Source organism: Chiloscyllium punctatum, chromosome 10, assembly GCF_047496795.1.
Source record: "Chiloscyllium punctatum isolate Juve2018m chromosome 10, sChiPun1.3, whole genome shotgun sequence".
Classification (NCBI taxonomy): Eukaryota; Metazoa; Chordata; class Chondrichthyes; order Orectolobiformes; family Hemiscylliidae; genus Chiloscyllium; species Chiloscyllium punctatum.
Window position 1 is genome coordinate 76,701,308 of NC_092748.1, and position 21,270 is coordinate 76,722,577.

Consider the following 21,270-nt stretch of genomic DNA (forward strand, 5'->3'; position numbering starts at 1 on the left):
GGAGTAATACTCAGCTATCAAAAGTTTCTAAACTATCACCCGGAAACAGCAAGCTCTATTGAGGAACCCTGTGCTGCCATCTGGTTGCCAAGTAACAATAAATCTGAAATGACAATGACAATGACAATAAATTGCGTAGATGAATAAAACAGGTTCCTAATAGGATACGCCTGTATGCACATTAACACATTGTCTTAAACATCTAATTTGATTTTAATTTTGCTTAATTGACGATTATACCCACCCAGGCTGGAAGATCTTGCTTAATCTCATTAGTAATCACAAACTTTTCATCCTCCAGAAACTGCAATGCTGTTTGCCAACGCGCAAATTTCCAGCCTCTGTTCCTCTTCCACCAGATCCACAGGATGAGCCCGAAGGCGATCCAGGTGAGGCTCAATCCGAAGTATCCGGTCAGGTAGACGGGGAAGAGGTAGCTGAACGCCTTAGCGAATTGTGTCAGCAGGTCCATCAAACCCGGCACCAGGGTGTCGCCTGAGCTTTCTCTCAGCTCATTGTACACAACCTCCGAGGACACCGACGCTCGCCGCTCGGAGAATGAGATACTCTCTCTCGGTCGGAACCTCTTGCTTTCCCCGGCGGCGGCTGGCATGTTTGCTAATCGGCAGACTCCACTCCAACAGCCCAAGCAGGTTTAGGTCGGGCACACCTAGCTTCCACTTCAAACTTCTCCGATCAACAAGAAGCAGCCCCTGCCCTCCCGCACCGCCACTCCTCAGCACATACAATAGCCGTCCCAGTCTTGCCTTTAATCCTCCGATCCCCCCTGTATTGGGAACATCCCCAATTTCTGGTTGGAGTCACGTTTGAAACACTTTCCAAGCTCCCTCCAACCTCTCATTACCGTCAAAAACAAACGTCCGCCTACACTCGAGACACTCCCCTCTGCTCAGATATTGCTGGCTCCTCCCTACTCTCTCTCTCTTTCTCTCTGGCTGGGGAACTTGTTGATTTACTGACTGTTGCTTGTTAACACAGAAACCGAAACCCACACCCGAAATACAACTCCTCGGGTTGAATTGAACATTCGCGTCTTTATTTTAATAGATATTTAAAGTGCATATCACAACATCCATCGCCTTCCTCTCTCCAAAAACAACCTGCACGACAGAGTGGAGTGGATCTGCCCCTCGAAATTGCATTAGTTGAATCCAATTCCTGCCTAATTCAGATTATTGACAGGATCAATCGATGTTAGCGAGTATATTTGCAGATTGGCAGAAACAAGCACGTACCCAGCTGTAAGTCTGAAGTAAACAGCGTGAAATGACTTTATTTTAAAACAAATACAAAAATAAGACACGTGAAATATAACAAGCATGTGGTTAACTGTAATGCTCTATTTTAAAAAAAAGTTCTGCTCGGTTGTTTGTCAATATCTGGCATTTCGAGCTTTATTGAGGTGGTGTTTTGGAAGTTTAGGGAGTGAGATCGACATATTGAACAACCAGAGTAGACACTAAAATACATTTCCATATGAAATGACATTACACGTTTGAACATTCATTCTTGAGATGTCCATGGCAACTAGTGATGAGCAATTAATGTTGCCATTGAGAAGGTCTCCACTCACTCCATGGCATATGCCCAAAAACATAAGGTATGACAAACAATGCATAATAACATTCAAACAATAAGTTAAAATTCAAATACTCAATTCATCTTCAAAACATCTAGCAATTAACTTTCTTTCACACACTATATCCAAAGCTCATGACCTCTCATTCACGTGTTTTACTCTGGTTCAATGGTAGTGTCTAAACTCCTGAGTCTAGGTCTAGGTTCAAACCCCATCTGCTCCAGAAGTGTTTAACAACATCTCTGAACAGGTTGATTACAAGTATCACTACAGTCTTGATAGCAAACAATACTAAACCACTCCTGACCCACAATCTGGCTCAAAGTGAAAAACATAGGTATATCTACAACAAATCAAAGGCATACTTATTTCTGTCAATGAATTTATTATCAAGTAACTTTATCTCTTATAGTTAGAATGGATTTGTATATGGAGTGACTGAAAAGGCTGGGGCTTTTTTTTTCCTGGAGAATCAGAGGCTGAGGAGTGACCTTATCGAGGTTTATAAAATCATGAGGATGACTAGGTTGAATAGCTAAGGTTTTTTTCCTAGTGTGGGTGTGTCCAAAACTAAAAGGCATAGGTTTAATGTGAGAGGGAAAGATTTAAAAAGGACATGAGGGTAACCTTTTCATGCAGAGAGTGGTGTATGGAATGACCTGCTAGAGGAAGTGATGGAAGCTGGTACAATTACAATATGAAGAGGAAGGGTTTAGAGGAATGTGGGCCAAATGCTGGCAAATGGGACTATGTCAGATTGGAATGTATAGTTGGCGTGGACGAGTTAGATTGAATGGTTTATTTCCATGCTGTATGGTCTATTTCCATACATCTTTTAGGAACATTGATGTATTTATGAGGTGAAATGAGGGTTATGAATAGAGATAGGACAACAGTTACTCGAACTTAATGTTTCTAAGTAGCTTGTTTTCTACTTTCACTGATGCTACTACACAACAAAACAATGTAAGGATGAAAATATGTTGATAAACTTCAGCTAAAAGGAATATTTAAAAAATGTTTTTATAAATTAGAGTTTGTAAAGGGTTTTATAAATTGTAGCTTATGGTGGGAACTTGATTATTTCCCAGTTACATTATGTATCCTGTCTCCTGCACATTTTGAGCCTAGGGTTGGGCCTACTTGTTGCCTCACATAAAATAATAGAAAATATATGACACAGAGGGATGACCATAGAGTCCATTGTGTTGTTACTATCCAAAAAAACCTATCCAATAAATCTTACTGTCCAAATTATAATCTATTGCCTGAAAGATGATAGCACTTTAAACACATATGCAATTTTAAAAAATAAACCTGACGAGCTTGTTTGATATCCCTTTGGATAAAAGCAATTCCTCTCAACTCCCTTCTAACTGCCTTGCTTTAAACCTAAGCCCTTTCATTATTGACTTCTCTGGTAAAGGAAATAGGTCTTCATTTCCATTCTATCCTGACATTCACAATAACTCAATTCCCCTCCAGCTCTTTTGTTCCAAAGAAAACAACTTCAGCCTATTCAATTTTTACTCGTGTTTAAAATTTTCCATTCCTGGCAACATCCTCCAAAATCTCCCATGTACTCTAAAGTGCAATCGTATCCTTTGTGTAATATGGTGATGAGAGCTGTATGCAGTATTTTAACTATTGCTAATGTTTCAATTATAATTTTTCTGCTCTTTGTTCAGTGCCCTATCTAAAAAGGAGAAACATACTGTCTGTCTTTTTGATTACCTTATGTACTTGTCCTGCTAGCATCAGAGGACTGTGGGTATATGCTCCAAGGTCCCCCTGTTCCTCTACATTTTTCAGTTTCTTACATTTATTGTGTATTCCCGTGTGTTATTTGCTCTCCAAAAATGCATTACCATACATTTTTCCAGATAAATGATATTTCCTGAATCTCTGCCCACCTGGATATTTTCTCTCCGCCTTCTTCTTCATCATAAGAATATAAATAAGAACATAAGAACTAGGAGCAGGAGTAGGCCATCTGGCCCTTTGGACCTATTCCTCCATTCAATACGATCATGGCTGATCTTTTTGTGGCCTCAGCTCCACTTACCCGTGCTCTCACTGTATCCCTTAATTCCTTTATTGTTTAAAAAAAGCTATCTTAGCTTTAAAAATGTTTATTGAAGTAATGTTAACTACTTCACTGGGCAAGGAATTCCATAGATTTGCATCCCTCTGGGTGAAGAAGTTCCTTCTTAATTCAGTCCTCAATCTGCTCCCCCTAATTTTGAGGCTATGCCCTCTTGTCCTAGTTTCACCTGCCAGTGGAAAAGTTCTCTCTACTTCAATCTGATCTATTCCCTTCATAATTTTATATGTTTCAATAAGATCCCCATTCTTCTAAATTCCAATGAATATAATCCCAGTCTACACAGTCTCTCCTCATAAGCAAACCCCCTCAACTCCAGAATTAATCTAGTGAGCCTCCTCTGCACCCCCTTCAGTACCAGTACGTCCTTTCTCAAGTAAGGAAACCAAACCTGCACGCAGTACTCCAGATGTGGTCTCAGAAGTACCCTGTATAGTTGCGACATAATCTCTCTGCTTAGCAATGAAGGAAAAAAAATCCATTTGCCTTCCTAATTACCTGTTGTACCTGCAGATCAACCCGCTGTGATTCGTACACAGGGACACCCAGGGCCCTCTGAACAGCAGCATGCTGCAACTTTTTACCATTCATGTAAGAATCCTTTTTACTGTTACATCTACCAAAATGGATGACTTCACACTTATTAACATCATATTCCACCTGCCAGACCTTTGCTCATTCACTTAAAGTATCTACATTCCTCTGGACAGTTTTACAGTCCTCTCCACACTTTACTCTGCCACTCGCCTTAGTGTCATTTGCAAACTTTGACACACACTACATGTGGTCCCCAACTCCAAATCATCTTTATAAATTGTGGTCTCTGAGACACACCACCAGTCACTGACTGCCAGCCTGAATAGTACTCATTTATCCCTACTCTTTGCTTCCGTTTAGTCAACCAATCCTCTATCCATGCTAATACTTTACACCTAATGCCCCATGTATCTTCATCTTACGCAGCAGCCTCTTGTGTGGCGTCTTGTTGAGGGCCTTTGGAAATCTAGGTACACCACATCCACTGGGTCCCCATTGTTCACCTTGCATGACCTGTCCTTCATGAACCCATGCTGTGTCTGCCCAACAGGACAATTTCTATCTAGATGCCTTGCTATTTCTTCCTTGATAATAGATTCAAGCATTTTCCCTTGTATAGAGGTTAAGCTAACTGGTCCATAATTCCCCATCTTTTGTCTACCTCCTTTTTTAAACAGTGGCGTCATATTTGCTGTTTTCCAATCTGCTGGAATTGCCCTAGAGTCCAGTGAATTTTGGAAAATTGCCACAAGTGCACTTGCTATTTCTCCTGCCATCTCGTTTAGAATCCTGTGCTGCATTCCATCTGGGCCAGGAGACTTGTCTATCCTTAGGTCCATTAGCTTGCCCAACACTACTACTTCCATAGTAATGATTGTTTCCAGGTTCTTACTTACCTTTGTGTCTTTGTCAATTATTGGCATGTTATTAGTGTCCTTCACTGTGAAGACCAATATCTGTTTAATGCCTCAGCCATTTCATCATATCCCATAACTAAATGCCCCTTCTCATCCTCTAAAGGACCACCATTTACTTTAGCCATTCTTTTTCTTTTTATATATTTATAGAAATGTTTGCTACATTCTGTGCTAGTTTTTTTTCTCATATTCTATCTTGCGTTATAGCTCTTTTTGTGGCTCTTTATTGACCTTTAAAGTTTTCCCAATCTTCTAGTTTCCTGCAATTTTTGACCACTTTGTATACCTTCTCTTTCAGTTTGATAGCCTTCCTTATTTCCCTTTGACACCCATAGCAGATTACCCCTTTTCTTACAGTCCTTCCTTTTCACGGATATATTTTTGCTGAGCACTTTGAAAAATGACTTTGAAAGTCCTCCACTGCTCATCAACTGTCCCATCATAAAATCTTTGTTTCCAGTCTACTTTAGCCAAGTCCTCCCTCATTCTACTCTAGGTCTCCCTTGTTTAAACACAGGACCCTGGTATTTAATTTTATCTTCACACTCTCCATCTGCATTCTAAATTCGACCATACTATGATCTCTCCTTCCAAGACGATCCCTAACTATGAGGTCATTATTATTCCTAGGTCAAAAAGTGTGGCGCCGGAAAAGCACAACCCATCAGGCAGTATCCGAGGAGCAGGAGAGTCGACATTTCGAGCATAAGCTGTTAATCAGGACATTGCTGATGAAGAGTTTATGCTCAAAACATCCTCTCTTCTGCACCACACCTTTTTGACTCTGATCTTCAGCATCTGGAGTCCTCGCTTTCTCCGTACTAATTATTCCAGTCTTGTTACACAGGACCAGATCTAGGATAGGTTGCTCCCTTTTTGGTTCAAGAAAACTATCACGGATATTGACAATGAACTCCTCCTCAAGGCTATCCTGACCAAGCTGGTTCGACCAATCGACATATGGATTAAAATCCCCCATATAATTGCCACACCATTTTTACAGGCATTAGTTATTTCTTTGTTTATTGCCCGTCCCAGTGTGATGTTATTATTTGGTGGCCTATAGACTATGCCTTTCAGTGACCTTTTCGTTTTAGAATTTCTAATTTCCATCCAAATAGATTTAACCTCATTCTCCATAGAATCTTAATCATCTTGCAGCACCGCCCTGATGTCGTCCTTGAATATCAGAGCTATCCCACCTCCCTCGAGATAAAACTGCAGATGCTGTAACCCAAAGTAGACAGGCACAAGACTGGAAGACCATAGCAAGCCAGGCAGCATCAGAAGATGGAGAAGTCAACATTTTGGTTGTAACTCTTCTTCAGGACTGGGAATGGGTGTAGAGGGAGCTGAAGATATAGGGGGTGGGGGTGGGCGCAAGGTGGTGAAGTGCAGATATGTGAAGATAGTTAGCGGGTACAACCTGGTTGGTCAATGGGAGGAATGAATCTGTTTGGTGGCAGGGAGGAGTGGAAAGGAGGGGTAGGGGCTGGGAAGGGAGTCGGGGGATGGGAAGGGACTTCCCATTGTTTGAAATTGGAGAACTCAATGTTGACTCCTCCAGGCTGTAGACTGCCCAAGTGGCAGATGAAGTGTTGTTCCTCCAATTTGCAGTGTGGTTCATTGTAGCAATGGAGGAGGCCAAGGATGGTCATGTAAGAAAGGGAGTGGAAAGGGGAGGTCAGCCCCTGTGGGCCTGTCTGAAATGCTTGGCAAACTGTTCCCTAAATTTACGTTTGGTTTCCCCGATGTGGGAGACTTCTCTACATCAGGAGCACTGGATACAGTAAGCTAGGTTGGAAGAGACGCAGGTGAATCTCTGACTCACCTGGAAGAACTGTTTGGGGGCCTGAATGGAGGAGAGGGGTGTGGTGTACTGGCAGGTTTTGCATCTTTTCTGGTTGCAGGGGAAGGTACCTGGGGGTCCGAGAGGTTTGGTGGGAGAGTTGTTGGCGCACTGACCTGTACATCGCTGAAGCCAAACGCCAACTCGAGGACACCTCTTCCTACTGCTCCCTCGACCATGACCCCACCCCCCATCACCAAACCATCATCTCCCAGACCATACAGAACCTCATCACCTCAGGAGATCTCCCACCCACAGCTTCCAACCTCATAGTCTGGGAACCCCGCACTGCCCGGTTCTACCTCCTTCCCAAGATCCACAAGCCTGACCACCCTGGCCGACCCATTGTCTCAGCATGCTCCTGCCCCACTGAACTCATCTCTACCTACCTTGACACTGTCCTATCCCCCCTAGTCCAGGAACTCCCCACATACGTTCGAGACACCACCCATGCCCTCCACCTCCTCCAAGACTTCCGTTTCCCCAGCCCCCAACGCCTCATCTTCACCATGGATATCCAATCCCTCTACACCTCCATCCGCCATGACCAGGGCCTCCAAGCCCTCCATTTTTTGCTCTCCAGACGTCCCCAACAGTACCCTACCACTAACATTCTCATTCATTTGGCCGAACTGGTCCTCACCCGTAACAATTTCTCCTTTGAATCCTCCCACTTCCTCCAGACCAAAGGCGTAGCCATGGGCACACGTATGGGCCCCAGCTATGCCTGTCTCTTTGTTGGCTATGTAGAACAGTTGATCTTCCGTAATTACACCGGCACCACTCCCCACCTCTTCCTCCGCTACATTGATGACTGCATTGGCGCCACCTCGTGCTCCTGCGAGGAGGTTGAGCAATTCATCAACTTCACCAACACATTCCACTCTGACCTTAAATTTACCTGGACCATCTCTGACACCTCGCTCCCATTCCTGGACCTCTCCATCTCCATTAGTGACGACCGACTTGACACTGACATTTTTTACAAACCCACCGACTCCCATAGCTACCTGGATTACACCTCTTCCCACCCTATCTCTTGCAAAAATGCCATTCCGTATTCCCAATTTCTCCGCCTCTGCCGTATCTGCTCCCAGGAGGACCAGTTCCACCATAGAACACACCAGATGGCCTCCTTCTTTAGAGACCGCAATTTCCCTTCCCACGTGGTTAAAGATGCCCTCCAATGCATCTCGTCCACATCCCGCACCTCCGCCCTCAGACCCCACCCCTCTAACCGTAACAAGGACAGAACGCCCCTGGTGCTCACCTTCCACCCTACAAACCTTTGCATAAACCAAATCATCCGCCGACATTTCCGCCACCTCCAAAAAGACCCCACAACCAGGGATATATATTCCCTCCCCACCCCTTTCCGCCTTCCGTAAAGACTGTTCCTTCCATGACTACCTTGTCAGGTCCACACCACCCTACGACCCACCCTCCCATTCTGGCACTTTCCCCTGCCACCACAGGAACTGTAAAACCTGTGCCCACACCTCCTCCCTCACCTCTATCCAAGGCCCTAAAGGAGCCTTCCACATCCATCAAAGTTTTACATCCACTAATATCATTTATTGTATCCGTTGCTCCCGATGTGGTCTCCTCTACATTGGGGAGACTGGGCGCCTCCTAGCAGAGCGCTTTAGGGAACATCTCCGAGACACCCGCACCAATCAACCAAACTGCCCCGTGGCCCAGCATTTTAACTCCCCCTCCCACTCTGCCGAGGACATGGAGGTCCTGGGCCTCCTTCACCACCGCTCCCTCACCACCAGACGCCTGGAGGAAGAACGCCTCATCTTCCGCCTCGGAACACTTCAACCCCAGGGCATCAATGTGGACTTCAACAGCTTCCTCATTTCCCCTTCCCCCACCTCATCCTAGTTTCAAACTTCCAGCTCAGCACTGTCTCCTTGACTTGTCCGGACTTGTCCGTCCTGCCTATCCTCTTTTCCACCTATCCACTCCACCCTCTCCTCCTTGACCTATCACCTTCATCTCCTCCCCCAATCACCCATTGTACTCTATGCTGCTCTCTCCCCACTCCCACCCTCCTCTAGCTTATCTCTCCACACTTCAGGCTCACTGCCTTTATTCCTGATGAAGGGCTTTTGTCCGAAACGTCGATTTCGCTGCTCGTTGGATGCTGCCTGAACTGCTGTGCTCTTCCAGCACCACTAATCCAGTATTTGGTTTTCAGCATCTGCAGTCATTGTTTTTACCGAGTTGTGGAGCTAACAAAGGACTGTCGAAGGAAGGGTCCTTGCGGGAAGGCAGAGAGGGGTGGGGAAGAGCAGATGTTCCTGGTGATGGAGTCCAGTTGGAGTTGGCGGAAGTGCTTAAGGATGATGTGGTGGATTCCCTTACCTTCCTATCTGTTCATCTGATACCCCTGGTTATTTAACTCCCAGTTGTGACCATCCTGTAAACATATGTCCGTAGTGGCTACTAAATCATATTCATTCACAATGATTTGCGCCATTAAATCATTGACCTTGTTATGAATGTTATGAGCATTCAGATAAACTGCCCTTATGCTAGTTTTCTTACCCTCATGACTTCCAACATCTCTAATAATATCTCAAGTTATCCTTCCATTTTATTTCTTTCATAGTCTGTCTTGTACTTAAACCCTCCTACACACATGCTAACCTGCTGCTTATTTTTTTTTGTTTACCATCATACTTCCCTGTTGTTTTACCTTTCCCTGCCACCCCCAGCCTCACTGGTTTAAAGTTCTAGTGACCATCTTATTTTACCTTTTCGCTAGAGCACTGGTTCCAGATCCGTTCAGGTGGAGACCGTCCCATCGGAACAGATTCCCCCCCTCAACCGGTTCCAAAACTGATGCCAATGCCCCATGAAATGGAACCCCTCTTCCCACACCACTCCATTAGCCACGTGTTTACTTCCCTAGTTCTCTTATCCATCAGCCAATTTGCACGTGGCTCAGGCTGTACTCTGGAGATTGTGACCCTTGAGGACCTGTTCCTTAGTTTAGTTCCTGGTGCTTGATAATCCCTAATCAGGTCCTCCTTCTTAGCCTTGCCTATTGTTGTTTGTCGCAATGTCGACCACAACAACTGGATCCTCCCCGCTCTGGCTTTAATGTTCTTTCAAGCCAGTCAGAGATGTTCTGCAGAAGAAAGTGAGGACTGCAGATGTTGGAGATCAGAGCTGAAAATGTGAAAATCTAAGGAAGGTGTTGCCCAAGTACCACCAGTACATTACCTACCTTCAGGATTCCTGAAGAAGGGCTCATGCCCGAAACGTCGATTCTCCTGCTCCTTGGATGCTGCCTGACCTGCTGCGCTTTTCCAGCAACACATTTTCAGAGATGTTCTGCACCCTGGCAGCGGGCAGGCAACACACCATGCCGGACTCCTGATCCAGCTCGCAAAGGATACTATCTGCCCCCCGAATTATAGAATACCCTCTATAGAAGGATGAGCCTTCTGCATCATGATGCCGTGGCTCATCCTCCCCACAGGCCCTTTTCCTCATTCACACAGGAAGCAAGCATCTCATACCTGTTGGATAAGGTCAAAAGCTGAGGTTCCTCTATTCCTGAATTCCCCTGCCTGCCTCACTTGCAATCACACCCTGTTGGCTCTGATCATCAAAGATGTAAACATTTTTTGGATTATCTGAAAAATTCTTATTCATGCCTCTACATTTAAATCTAAATAATTGATATGTATCATGGAAAGCAAGGGATCAGGCATCGAGTTCTACAGAATGCCATTGAAAGCTGTTTTTCATCTTTGTAAAATAATTCAAACCTAATGTGTTTTTTTCTCTTTTGCATCAAGAGGCCCAGGTCTAAGTCGACACCAAATCCATCCAAGTGCTGCCATCAAATGTTGGCCCTTCTATATACCACGGGAGTTAACTGCTGCTAAGCTGACTGCTGTGTGCATGCCGTCACAAGCAAGGATTGAGGAAGCTTTGGTTGTGCTGTACTCCACCCAAAGATGGAGTACCCGGAGATGGAACACCCTGAGGCCATGTTTATTGTAGCTGGCAACTTCAATCAAGCCAATCTAAGGAAGGTGTTGCCCAAGTACCACCAGTACATTACCTACCCAACCAGGGGCCCGAATATTTTACACCACTGTGAAGGATGCCTACCATTCCATCCCCCGCCCTCATTTCAGGAATTCCAACCACAATGCCGTGTTTCTTCTCTTGGCTTACAGGCAAAAGCCCAAGCAGGAGACCCCCTTGCGGATATAGGTCCAGTGCTGGTCGGTGGAGGCAGAGGATCAACTCTGGCACTGTCTGGAAGTGGCTAATCGGGCCATGTTCAAACAGTCCGCAGGTATGTTGGACGAGTATGCCACCACCGTCATAGACTTTATCAGCAAGTGTGTGGAGGACTGCAAATCGAAGAAGTCAATCCGGGTGTTCCCCAACACGTAACCCTGGATAAATCAGGACATACAGAACCTGCTAAAAACCAGGCGTGAGGCCTTCAGATCAGGAGATCTACTCAAATATAAGGAATCCAAGTATGACCTTCACAGAGCCATTAAGATAGCCAAGGACCAATACCGATCCAAACCAGAGACCCAGTCAGACACCAGGTAACTGTGGCAAGGACTGAAAGACTTCCCAGGTTCTAACAAGAGATAGTGCATGATAGCAGACAATGGCACATCCCTCCCAGATCGTCTCAACGCCTTCCATGCTCGCTTTGAACCGAATTTTGGCAGAGGCAACACCTATTCCGATAAGTCCTGACGAACCTATCCCAACAGTCACTGCATCAGAGGACAGATCAGTTTTCCTTTGGGTGAATCCAAGGAAAGCGATGGGACCAGATGGAGTACAGGCCTTGCACTCAGAGCATGTGCAGATCAACTGGCGGAGGTCTCCTCAGACATCTTCAACCTCTCCCTGCAGCAGGCCACTGTCCCTGCCTGTTTCAAGAGGGCCAACGTCATCCCTGTGCCTAAGAAGGTTCATGCAGCATGTCTCAATGACCAGCGCCCGGTGGTCATGAAGTGCTTTGAAAGGCTGGTCATGGCATTAATCAACTCCAGCCTCCCCACCACTCTTGACCCACTCCAATTTGCCTATCGGACCAGCAGGTCCACGTCAGATGCCATATCACTTGTGCTTCACTCCTCCCTAGAACACCTTGACCCCAAGAACAGCTACGTAAGAATCCTACTCGTTGACTACAGTTCAGCCTTCAACACTATTATTCCCTTGAGACTGATGACTAAACTTAGTGATCTTGGACCAAGCCCCACTCTCTGCAACTGGATCCTCAGTTTCCTGACCCATAGGCCACAATCAGTGAAATCTGGGGATAATATTTCATCTACACTAACACTCAACACTGGAGCCCCCAATGTGTGCGTACTCAGCTGTACTCACTGTATACCCATGACTGCGTTGCCAAATACCAGACTAATGCCATTTACAAGTTCGCTGATGACACCACCATTTTCGATTGAATCTCAGATGGCAATGAAACGGACTACAGACAGGAGGTGCAAGACTTGGAAAAATGGTGCACTGACAACAACCTAGCTCTCAATGCTGGCAAAACCAAGGAACTCATCATTGGCTTTTGGCAGAATGTTACTCATGCCCCCTTACATATTAACAGCACAGAGGTGGAACGAGTGGAGAGTGTCAAGCTCCTGGGAGTGGTCATCCACAACAAGCTTTGTTGGATTCTTCACGTGGATGCACTGGTTACAAAGGCCACTGGTTACAATATCTCTTCTTCCTCAGGCAGCTGAGGAAATTTGGTATGGCGGCGAATACCCTTGCCAACTTTTAATGGTGCATCATTGAGAGCATTTTGTCTGGATGTATGGCAACTGTACCATTCAAGATCAGAGACTGTTATAGAGAGTGGTGAACTAAGTCCAGACAATCACAAAGGCCAACCTCCCATCTATAGAATCAATCTACCAGGCCCGCTGTCAAGGAGAGGCTGCTAGCATTCTCAAAGATCCATCCCACCCTGGTAATGTTTTTCTACAATCTCTACCATCGGGGAAAAGGTACAGAAGCCTGAACACACATACCAGCCAGTTTTGAAACAGTTTCTACCCTCCTGTTGTTAGAATGCTGAAGGGATTCACAAACTCTTAACATTCACCTGAACCTGTGTTTTTGTTTTTGTGGCTGTAACCTCGTATTTAATTATCTATCCTACTTAACTCTGTGATCTGTCTGTATTGCTCACAAGACAAAGCTTTTCACTGTGCCTCAGTAACGTGACAATAAATTCAATGCAATGCAATTCAATACAATGTTTCACCCTCTGTATGACTGCCTCTTGAGAAACATTTAGATAAATGTGAGGCATTGCATTTTGGTAAAACAAACAAGGGCAGGATTTATACAGTTAATAGTAGGGTCCTGGATAGTGTTGTCGAACAGAGACACCAATGGGTTCAGGAACATAGTTCTTTGAAAGTTGCGACACAGGTTGACAGGATGATTAAGAAGGCATTTAGCTCATTTACCTTCTTTGTTCAGAGCACTGAGTATCAGAGTTGAGATGTCACATTGACGTTGTACAGGACATTGGTGAGGCCATTTTTGGAGTACTGTGTATAGTTCTTGTCACCCTGTTATAGGAAGCATATTATTAAATTGGAGAAAGTTCAGAAAAGATTTACCATGAAGTTGTCTGGACTGCAGTATTTGAGTTATAAGGATAGACTGGGACTTTTTTCACTGGAACGTTGGAGATTGAAGAGTTACCATATAGAGGTTTAAGATCATGATGGTCATAGATAAGGTAAATAGCAAAAGTTTTCCCCTAGGGTGGGGGAATTCAAAACTATAGGGCATATCTTTAAGGTGATAGTAGAAATATTTAAAAGAGACCTGAGGAAAAAAAACACCGAATGTTGTTTGAACGTGGAATGAATCGCCAGAGGAAGTGATAGGTGCAGGTCTGATTACAACATTTGAAAAACATTAGGATGGGTACATCGGAAAGACTTAGGGGGATATGGGCCAAACCTAGGCAAGTGGGACTAGTTTAGTTTGGGAAACTTGGTCAGCATGGGCAAGTTGGACCGAAAGGTCTGTTTCAGTGTTGTATGTCTCAATGACTCTTTGACTCTGTTGTAAGGAAGATATAATTGCAGGACCCTATAAACTCAGTCAGAGTTCCAAGGTGGTACTAAAGCCTCTGTTTACTAAAAAGCAATGGAACATAGAGTTTGATGGTCACTAAGCACAAAGTGAATGCGTGCTAACAAATTAGATATAAATATAAAGTTAGGCCATTCAGCCCATTGAACCTGATCCACCATTCAATCATGACTGATATGTTTCTTAATCCCATTCTCCTGCTATGAAGCTAAGAGCTGCAAGGTGCATCTGTTTGAATAAATGAGATGGACACAAAGTGACCTGGCAGAAGCACCTAAGTTGTAGATGTGCCTGAGTTCCAAAGTTAAGTCCTAAGGGCAGATGTGAGTTGGACAAGGACTATACATGATAAAGTAGTGAAGCTGGTGGTTTGCCAATACTGACTTGTGTGGTTGAAAGATGCAGCAGGACAGTGCATGCAGGGGTTTTGTGATCAAAACAAAACTGAGTTGAATGCAAACCAGGTCGGCTGCCTGCTACCTGCTCTGATTTACCTTTCAGGAATTTGTATCATCTTATTTCCTGGGGAAGGACAGGAGAATTGAAAGTGACTTATAAATGAGGTGAAAGAAGCTAATAATAAGATGTAACTGCATGGAAATAATAATAATGCTTGAGATCCTGAAATTTCCATTTTAAGTTTAAGGAGAAAATCAGAGCGTTTTTTCCTCAATGTCATGATCCAAAGTTTTCATTCTCATTGTATTTTCCCAACTTTCTCACCATTGCCCTTGCCACTCCAGGGAGGGAAAAAAATTGGCCCATGGTGTTAGCTTTGGATCAGTGGTAATAATCTTCCCACTGAGTCAACAAATTGTAAGTTCAAGCTGTACTTAATGCCTTGAGCATATCAGCTCACCTGATATTCCAGTGCAGTACTGAGGGTGTTCTATACATTGATAATGCTACCTTTTGGAGGGAACATTAAATGGAGGTTCTAACTGCCCTCTTCAGGTGTATATAAAGTACAATCTGAAGAAGAGCTGAGAAATTCTGGTGCCTTGACCAACATTTATTCCTCCCCTGACATTACTACATAATTTTCCTTGCTAATTTATCTCCTTCACTGCTTGTGCAGTCTTCCTATGCACACATCAGTTGCTGGGTTTCCTTTATTATTGTAATAAGATTAATAAGGACTTAGTTGGTTGTGAAGTACTTTGTCAATTGCTGAGAACATGAAAGGTGATTATATAAGTGCACGTTTGTTCATTCTTTATGTTTAAACAATCTTCATTACAACTTTTGTTGTAATTCTGGCAACAGATGCTCAATCTCCAATGGTTCCAAATTGATGTGCACAGTAACAATGGTTATGTTATATTTCAATTTTCTGCAAAGTCACGCATCTCTTTCCATCTCAATCTGATCTAAGAATATCTGGAGTTGCATGTTGAAAATCTTAAATGTAATCATTTGGGATCTATTTTCTGTTACCTACTAGTTTATAACAGTGGGATAAACAATGATGAAGTGAAACAGTTGTAAATTCTGAACATGGACTTTATGGGAAGGGAACATTGGATGTTCTTTCATTGCAAGTAAATCTTTCGTTTGTGAAATCCTAATAAACTTTTGTAGCATATGAATATTGCAGGAAGCCATGTTGCCAAAGCTACTTAAATTTATCACATCAAATGAAAGAATGCCAAATCAGTGTATATTACAGGGGAAAAGGGTGCAGACAAATTGGCAAGTCAAATCTGATCAAGTTGAGTTGTTGCCTTGATGAAAGCAGAGGAGAAGTATAGGTTCATCAAGCTCCCAGGTAAATAAAGAAAAAGGTACAAGTCTTGAGCATATTCCTTTGTTATTTGCAAATGGAAAGAATGTGTTCAAGCCTCTTACCATTTTTTTTGAATGACCTCATAGAAAGTGGCTCCCTCTTTTGAACCTGTGATGTTGGCCCAAGCAAAGAATTACGTTTGTACTTTAGAATGCAATACTCGCTTTCTTCAGTTAAAATATAGTTTCCTAACCTTTTCAGTAGCAGGAAAGAGCCAATCATAAGGGTTATTTGAGTGACAGAAAGAGCAATTTTATTCCCTGCTAACCCTGAAAAACATTATGAAGACACAACATCAAACTTTAGCTTCAGGCAGGCACACATTCACACGTAATTAAATGGAATATAATGTCCAGAACAAAATGCAGGTAAAATAAAATATGGTTTAGTCCTTTGGGTGTCCTTGAAGGTTTCAACATGAGGCGTGGTTGTTTATTTATTTTCTGGGCATTTAGGACCAGACAGTTTAGCAGTTACCTTTCAAGTTTCCAGTTTCCAAGTGTCTCTTTACAGTCAATGTTGTCACTGGTCTTTTCTTCTTAAGGGGCAGAGAGACGTAGCTTCTTCTGGTCTGTTTCAGTTCTGCAATGAAAAATCTATCATTCGCTTTTGCTGCAGAGCAATGTTGAATTATCAGAATGTTGTCTGTACGTATCATCTCCAACATGTGAAGATTCTTTGATGGTAACAAATAGAAGATGAGAACGTTTTCATGCCTCTCAGAGAAAACTTTCTGGCTAGTTTCATTGGCTTCTGGGAGAATGTTAATTTCAGCTCCGCTATCTTTTGTCTGAACCTCATTGATTTCATGAAAGTCGGCCACATTGAAAGGTCAGATAATACCATTTCAAGTCTGCGACCTTGATTCCTTTTTGGGACTAATTTCAGCTCATGAAAACTCTAGATGTCAAATTAAACAACTGGATTCAAAATCAGTCGTACATATTTTACATAATGGTGACAACAGTAGCACTTCAGTCTCAGATTTGTCCGCCACACAAACAGGGCCCTGTATTCCTATTGTATAAACTACTATGATTGCTTGGAGCTTGCATTTGTCTTGATGAATGTAAAACAAAACATTTCAGTGATACATCTCTTTTCAGCAATATTCAACTTCTGCATTACGAAGCAGCTAATTTAGTATTAAATTAACTTTAACAGGATCACAAATCAAACAGCACAAGAATTTTGAATATTCCCATTGATACCTTACCTCTTAGATATCACCAAGATGCATGGAATAGTTGATTAATTTCAATTAGGATTGCACTAACTGTGCACACTCCTGTCCCAAAGTTTTGTTCTCCAGACACCTCTTTGCTTATTGGCCTAGATTGGCTCCCAGTTAAAAATCTCATCCTTGTTTTAAAATCTATTCATAGTTTTGCCTTTCCTATCACTAAGATCTTCTGTACAATCCTCTGGGATATCAGAGCTCATCCAATTTTGGTCTTTCATGCATTCCCAACTTTAGTTGTTCCACCACTGCCAGTTGTAACTGCTGAAGTATCTCCCTAACCTTTCCATCTCATCTGCCTCATTTTAAGCTACTCTTTCAAACTTACCTCTTGTCTTATTTAATATTGCCTTATGTGGTTTGGTGTTAAATGTTGTTTGATATTGCTCCTGTGAAGAGCCTTAGGACACATTGCTACATTAAAGTTATTATAGTACTTAAAATTCTTGTTCATGCAAAGCATGCTGCTGATTTCTGGATACTGAATGAGGGACTGAGTTGATGATCTTTTGCTTTAACGTTTAACTCTGATCAGCATTCAATATGATCCCTTCTTCATTCCACTTACAAAGGAAATTATTTGACAGTAGAGGCACAGCAGCGGTACAACATTGTCTCAGAAGAAAAATGTAACTGTGGATAGTGTAATGAAAATGGTCAATTAAAAAAAATTCCAAAACCAGAATATGGAACTTATCTCCCTCTCCAGGCAACTCCTAACATCCCAACACAATCAACATTCACCCTCAAATAAACTGTAAATGATGAACTGTGGATGCTGGAAATCTGAAACAAAAAACAGAATGTGCTGGAGAAATTCCTCAGGTACCCTGTTTGAAGTCTTCCTAATCTGTCAGTTTCACTGATGTAGCACTTCCTGCTGTGTAGTCACCTCATTTGCACTGCTTCTGAAATCCATGCATTGTTTATTAAAACCTGAGTACAAGTTTTTCTCTTATTGCTAATATCAATGATTTACTCATCAACTACATGAGATTTCCCTGTTCACTTGTAACACTATCCCGACTACAGCTAGAAATGGGTTGGGATCATGTTTAGTTTTTGAATAGACATTACGTTTGATCTCTCTAAAACCCCTACCTGCACCCTAATCAACCTCCCTTTGACAGTTTAAATTCTCCCCTGGGAATAATGCAAAGAGCAATTAAGTTGAACGATTTGCCATGTGGATTGATTTCAGATGATTGATATTCACTTCATGAGCTCAATGCAGAAAATACCAAACTTGAAGGAACAATTGATTTTGAGGAGATCATGTGAGGAGTAGTGAATGTCAATATTTAATGCTGATTGTCAACCCATTAACCAACATGTCAACTGATCGGTATTTTAACTGAAAAAAGAGTATTTTGTTGTTGTATAAAACCCCAAGCAACTAACATTTGTCAGAAGAAAAGACAGGTCACAATATTTTCAAGACAAATCTCTCATCTGGTGCAAATGGAAGCTGTTGGGTGAAATCAATCAGATTTACCTACATAGCCACATCTGGCTGCATGGTGATGGTATTTCAAAAGCATTTCATTATGGCTGTGAAGAATGTAGAAAAAGAATTTCAATGTCAATTCTTCAATTGCAAGTTTTGAGTCCAGTACTGCATTGAAATTATTCAATGTTTTATAGTTTGGGCAAAACAGAAAAATTGTGAATTCCGTGTAAACTATTGAACTAGAAAGAAAATGGTTGATGTACATTTTGCACGAAATGTTTGAAATAACTATGCATGAAGTCAAATAAAATTGTGGAGTTTTAATGAATTCTCCACATGCCATCTCCCAAAATTGCAGAGTAGCAACTGACAATGCAAGTATAATGCTGAAACGTCCAAGACAGAAGTTTAGTCCAAACTTAATAATGTTCTGGTAAAGTGATCCCTTGAATAGTGTGCAGTCCTGGTTACCTAGACAATGTTGTTAGATATCACCAGTTCACGAAAGAACTCTGAGGCTGAACATGCCAGATGTATGATGGAAGGCATGGAATACTTAGAGTTTCAATCCAGCGAGGAGGTAGTTGAAAGACAATATTATCAAAATACTTAAGACCGTTAACAGTATGGAAATGATACCATTGGAAAATCACACTTTTCTAAATTGTGACAGTTGGAAATGAAAGAATAGCATAATTAAAATGCTAATTTAATAATATCCATTGTTTTCCATTCAAAGGATGATTTAATATTTTCCTACTTATTTGTTGGGTAGTGGGAAGGGCACATTAAACCCAGCTGACAGCCTACCCACCAGCTACCCAATCAATTCTGCTCCCACCACAATTATACCTCTGCTAGGTTGGTATTGAGTGGTCTGCCTAGTAGTGAGTCAATGGAGGCCATTAGTTAATTAATGCTCACTGAAGGGATCCAATTTATTCATGTGGGTGGGAATCTGCAAAGTATAGTCATTCATGGTCTCTCAAATTCTTTAGTCCCTAGTCTTTTGCCAATCTCTAAACGCAGTGTTATATTCTATCACAGTTTATTTCCTAATTGACTGAGTGCAGTGCTGGCAGTGGCTTGTTTCTCTGTTCTTATCAGCACCCTGAGAACAGTGGGCTCCTGCCTCCAGTCTATTAATGGCCAAATGACTGTTACAGTGTGGAAACAGGCCCTTCGGCCCAACAAGTCCACACCGACCCGCAACCCACCCAGACCCATTCCCCTACATTTACCCCTTCACCTAACACTACGGGCAATTTACCATGGCCAATTCACCTAACCTACACATTTTTGGACTGTGGGAGGAAACCGGAACACCTGGAGGTAACCCACGCAGACACCGGGAGAATGTGCAAACTCCACACAGTCAGTCACCTGAAGCAGGAATTGAACCCGGGTTTCTGGCGCTGTGAGGCAGCAGTGCTAACCACTGTGCCACCGTGCTGCCCATAATAATGACTTGAAGCAGCTGTTTTCCACCTGGGGTAGGCTCCCCTAACACATTTTCGCCTGGGAGTATTGGGAGACGACGGTTCCTAATCCAATTCTGCCCAATAAGTGAGGAGCACATTGAATTGGAATCCTAGAGTGAATAGTGCATGAAAAACTATATCTGAGAAATCAATTGGATGGCATACCTGTAAAATATATTTAGCCAGATGAGCTAACATGGACTAAATGGCTTTATTGATTTATATTTATCTTGTGATCTATTTTAAATAAATGCAGTTTTTTGTACTTTCCCAAACTTCTGGCCCACAATTCATTGTGTCATTTCTACTCTTAACAATCTGCTAAATTATTTTTTTGTTGACCTTTATAAACTATTATTCCCTCTGCTACTCAAAATTCTTGCCCATATATGCCTTATCTCCACTCCCCTAAATCCAAGGAATGCAATCTTGAATGTGTTTGATGTCATTAAATAATGCACCTCCACTTCAGAAAGGCCCGCATAAAGTATTATTGTTTTCTGATTTTCATTATTAAAATTGCTCATTCAGGAATGCAAAGGTAAGCTATACTTCTTTTCTTTCCCACAAACTGTCTTTTTAAGTTATCCTCCCTTGCCTCTACGACCCTCAACTCCAAGAAGTGCAAACAGCTCAGCTTTTTTGATTGCAAGCTTCAAGATCATTCACTCAGTTACATCTGTTCTTCCTTCAATGTGGAAAGTCAGAAGTCACATGACACCAGGTTATAGTCCAACAGGTTTATTTGAAATCACAAGCTTTTGGTGAGCTGCTCCTTCATCAAGTGTAGTCTCATTTCACCTGATAAAGGAGCAGTGCTCTGAAAGCTTATGATTTCAAACCAACCTGTTAGACTATAACCTGGTGTCATGTCACTGTTGACTGGAAGAAATTTGGCACAATGTCATAGACCTGAACTCACAACTTTCTGCAGATTCCTTGTATTTGTATCTCTGACAACATCTTGTCCACGAGACTCACCACTTGATATTTCTGTTTTCTTCCAACAAAACTGCTTACCACCTGATTTCTTTTCTTGGGACCCACGTTAGCTGACATTGTTCACAGCTCCTTCTCCTCAAACATGTTTCTCATCCTTCAACTCTTCCATCAGTGCCTCTTTCTCCAAAAATACTACCTCTAACCCCTCTGCATTATTAAATTACTGCCCC

The 21,270-nt window shown here is 42.6% G+C and overlaps 1 protein-coding gene across 1 annotated transcript in view; it reads right to left on the reverse strand.

Annotated features, from left to right (window-relative positions):
- The window catches only part of LOC140482319 (extended synaptotagmin-3-like), a 142,103-nt gene extending 141,204 nt beyond the window's left edge, over window positions 1-899 (reverse strand). Inside the window, exon 1 of the mRNA XM_072579600.1 lies at window positions 245-899. Within this exon, the coding sequence (XP_072435701.1) occupies window positions 245-613 (369 nt within the window). The 5' untranslated portion in view covers window positions 614-899. The remainder of the gene's footprint in view (window positions 1-244) is intronic.
- Window positions 900-21,270: the final 20,371 nt, after the last annotated feature.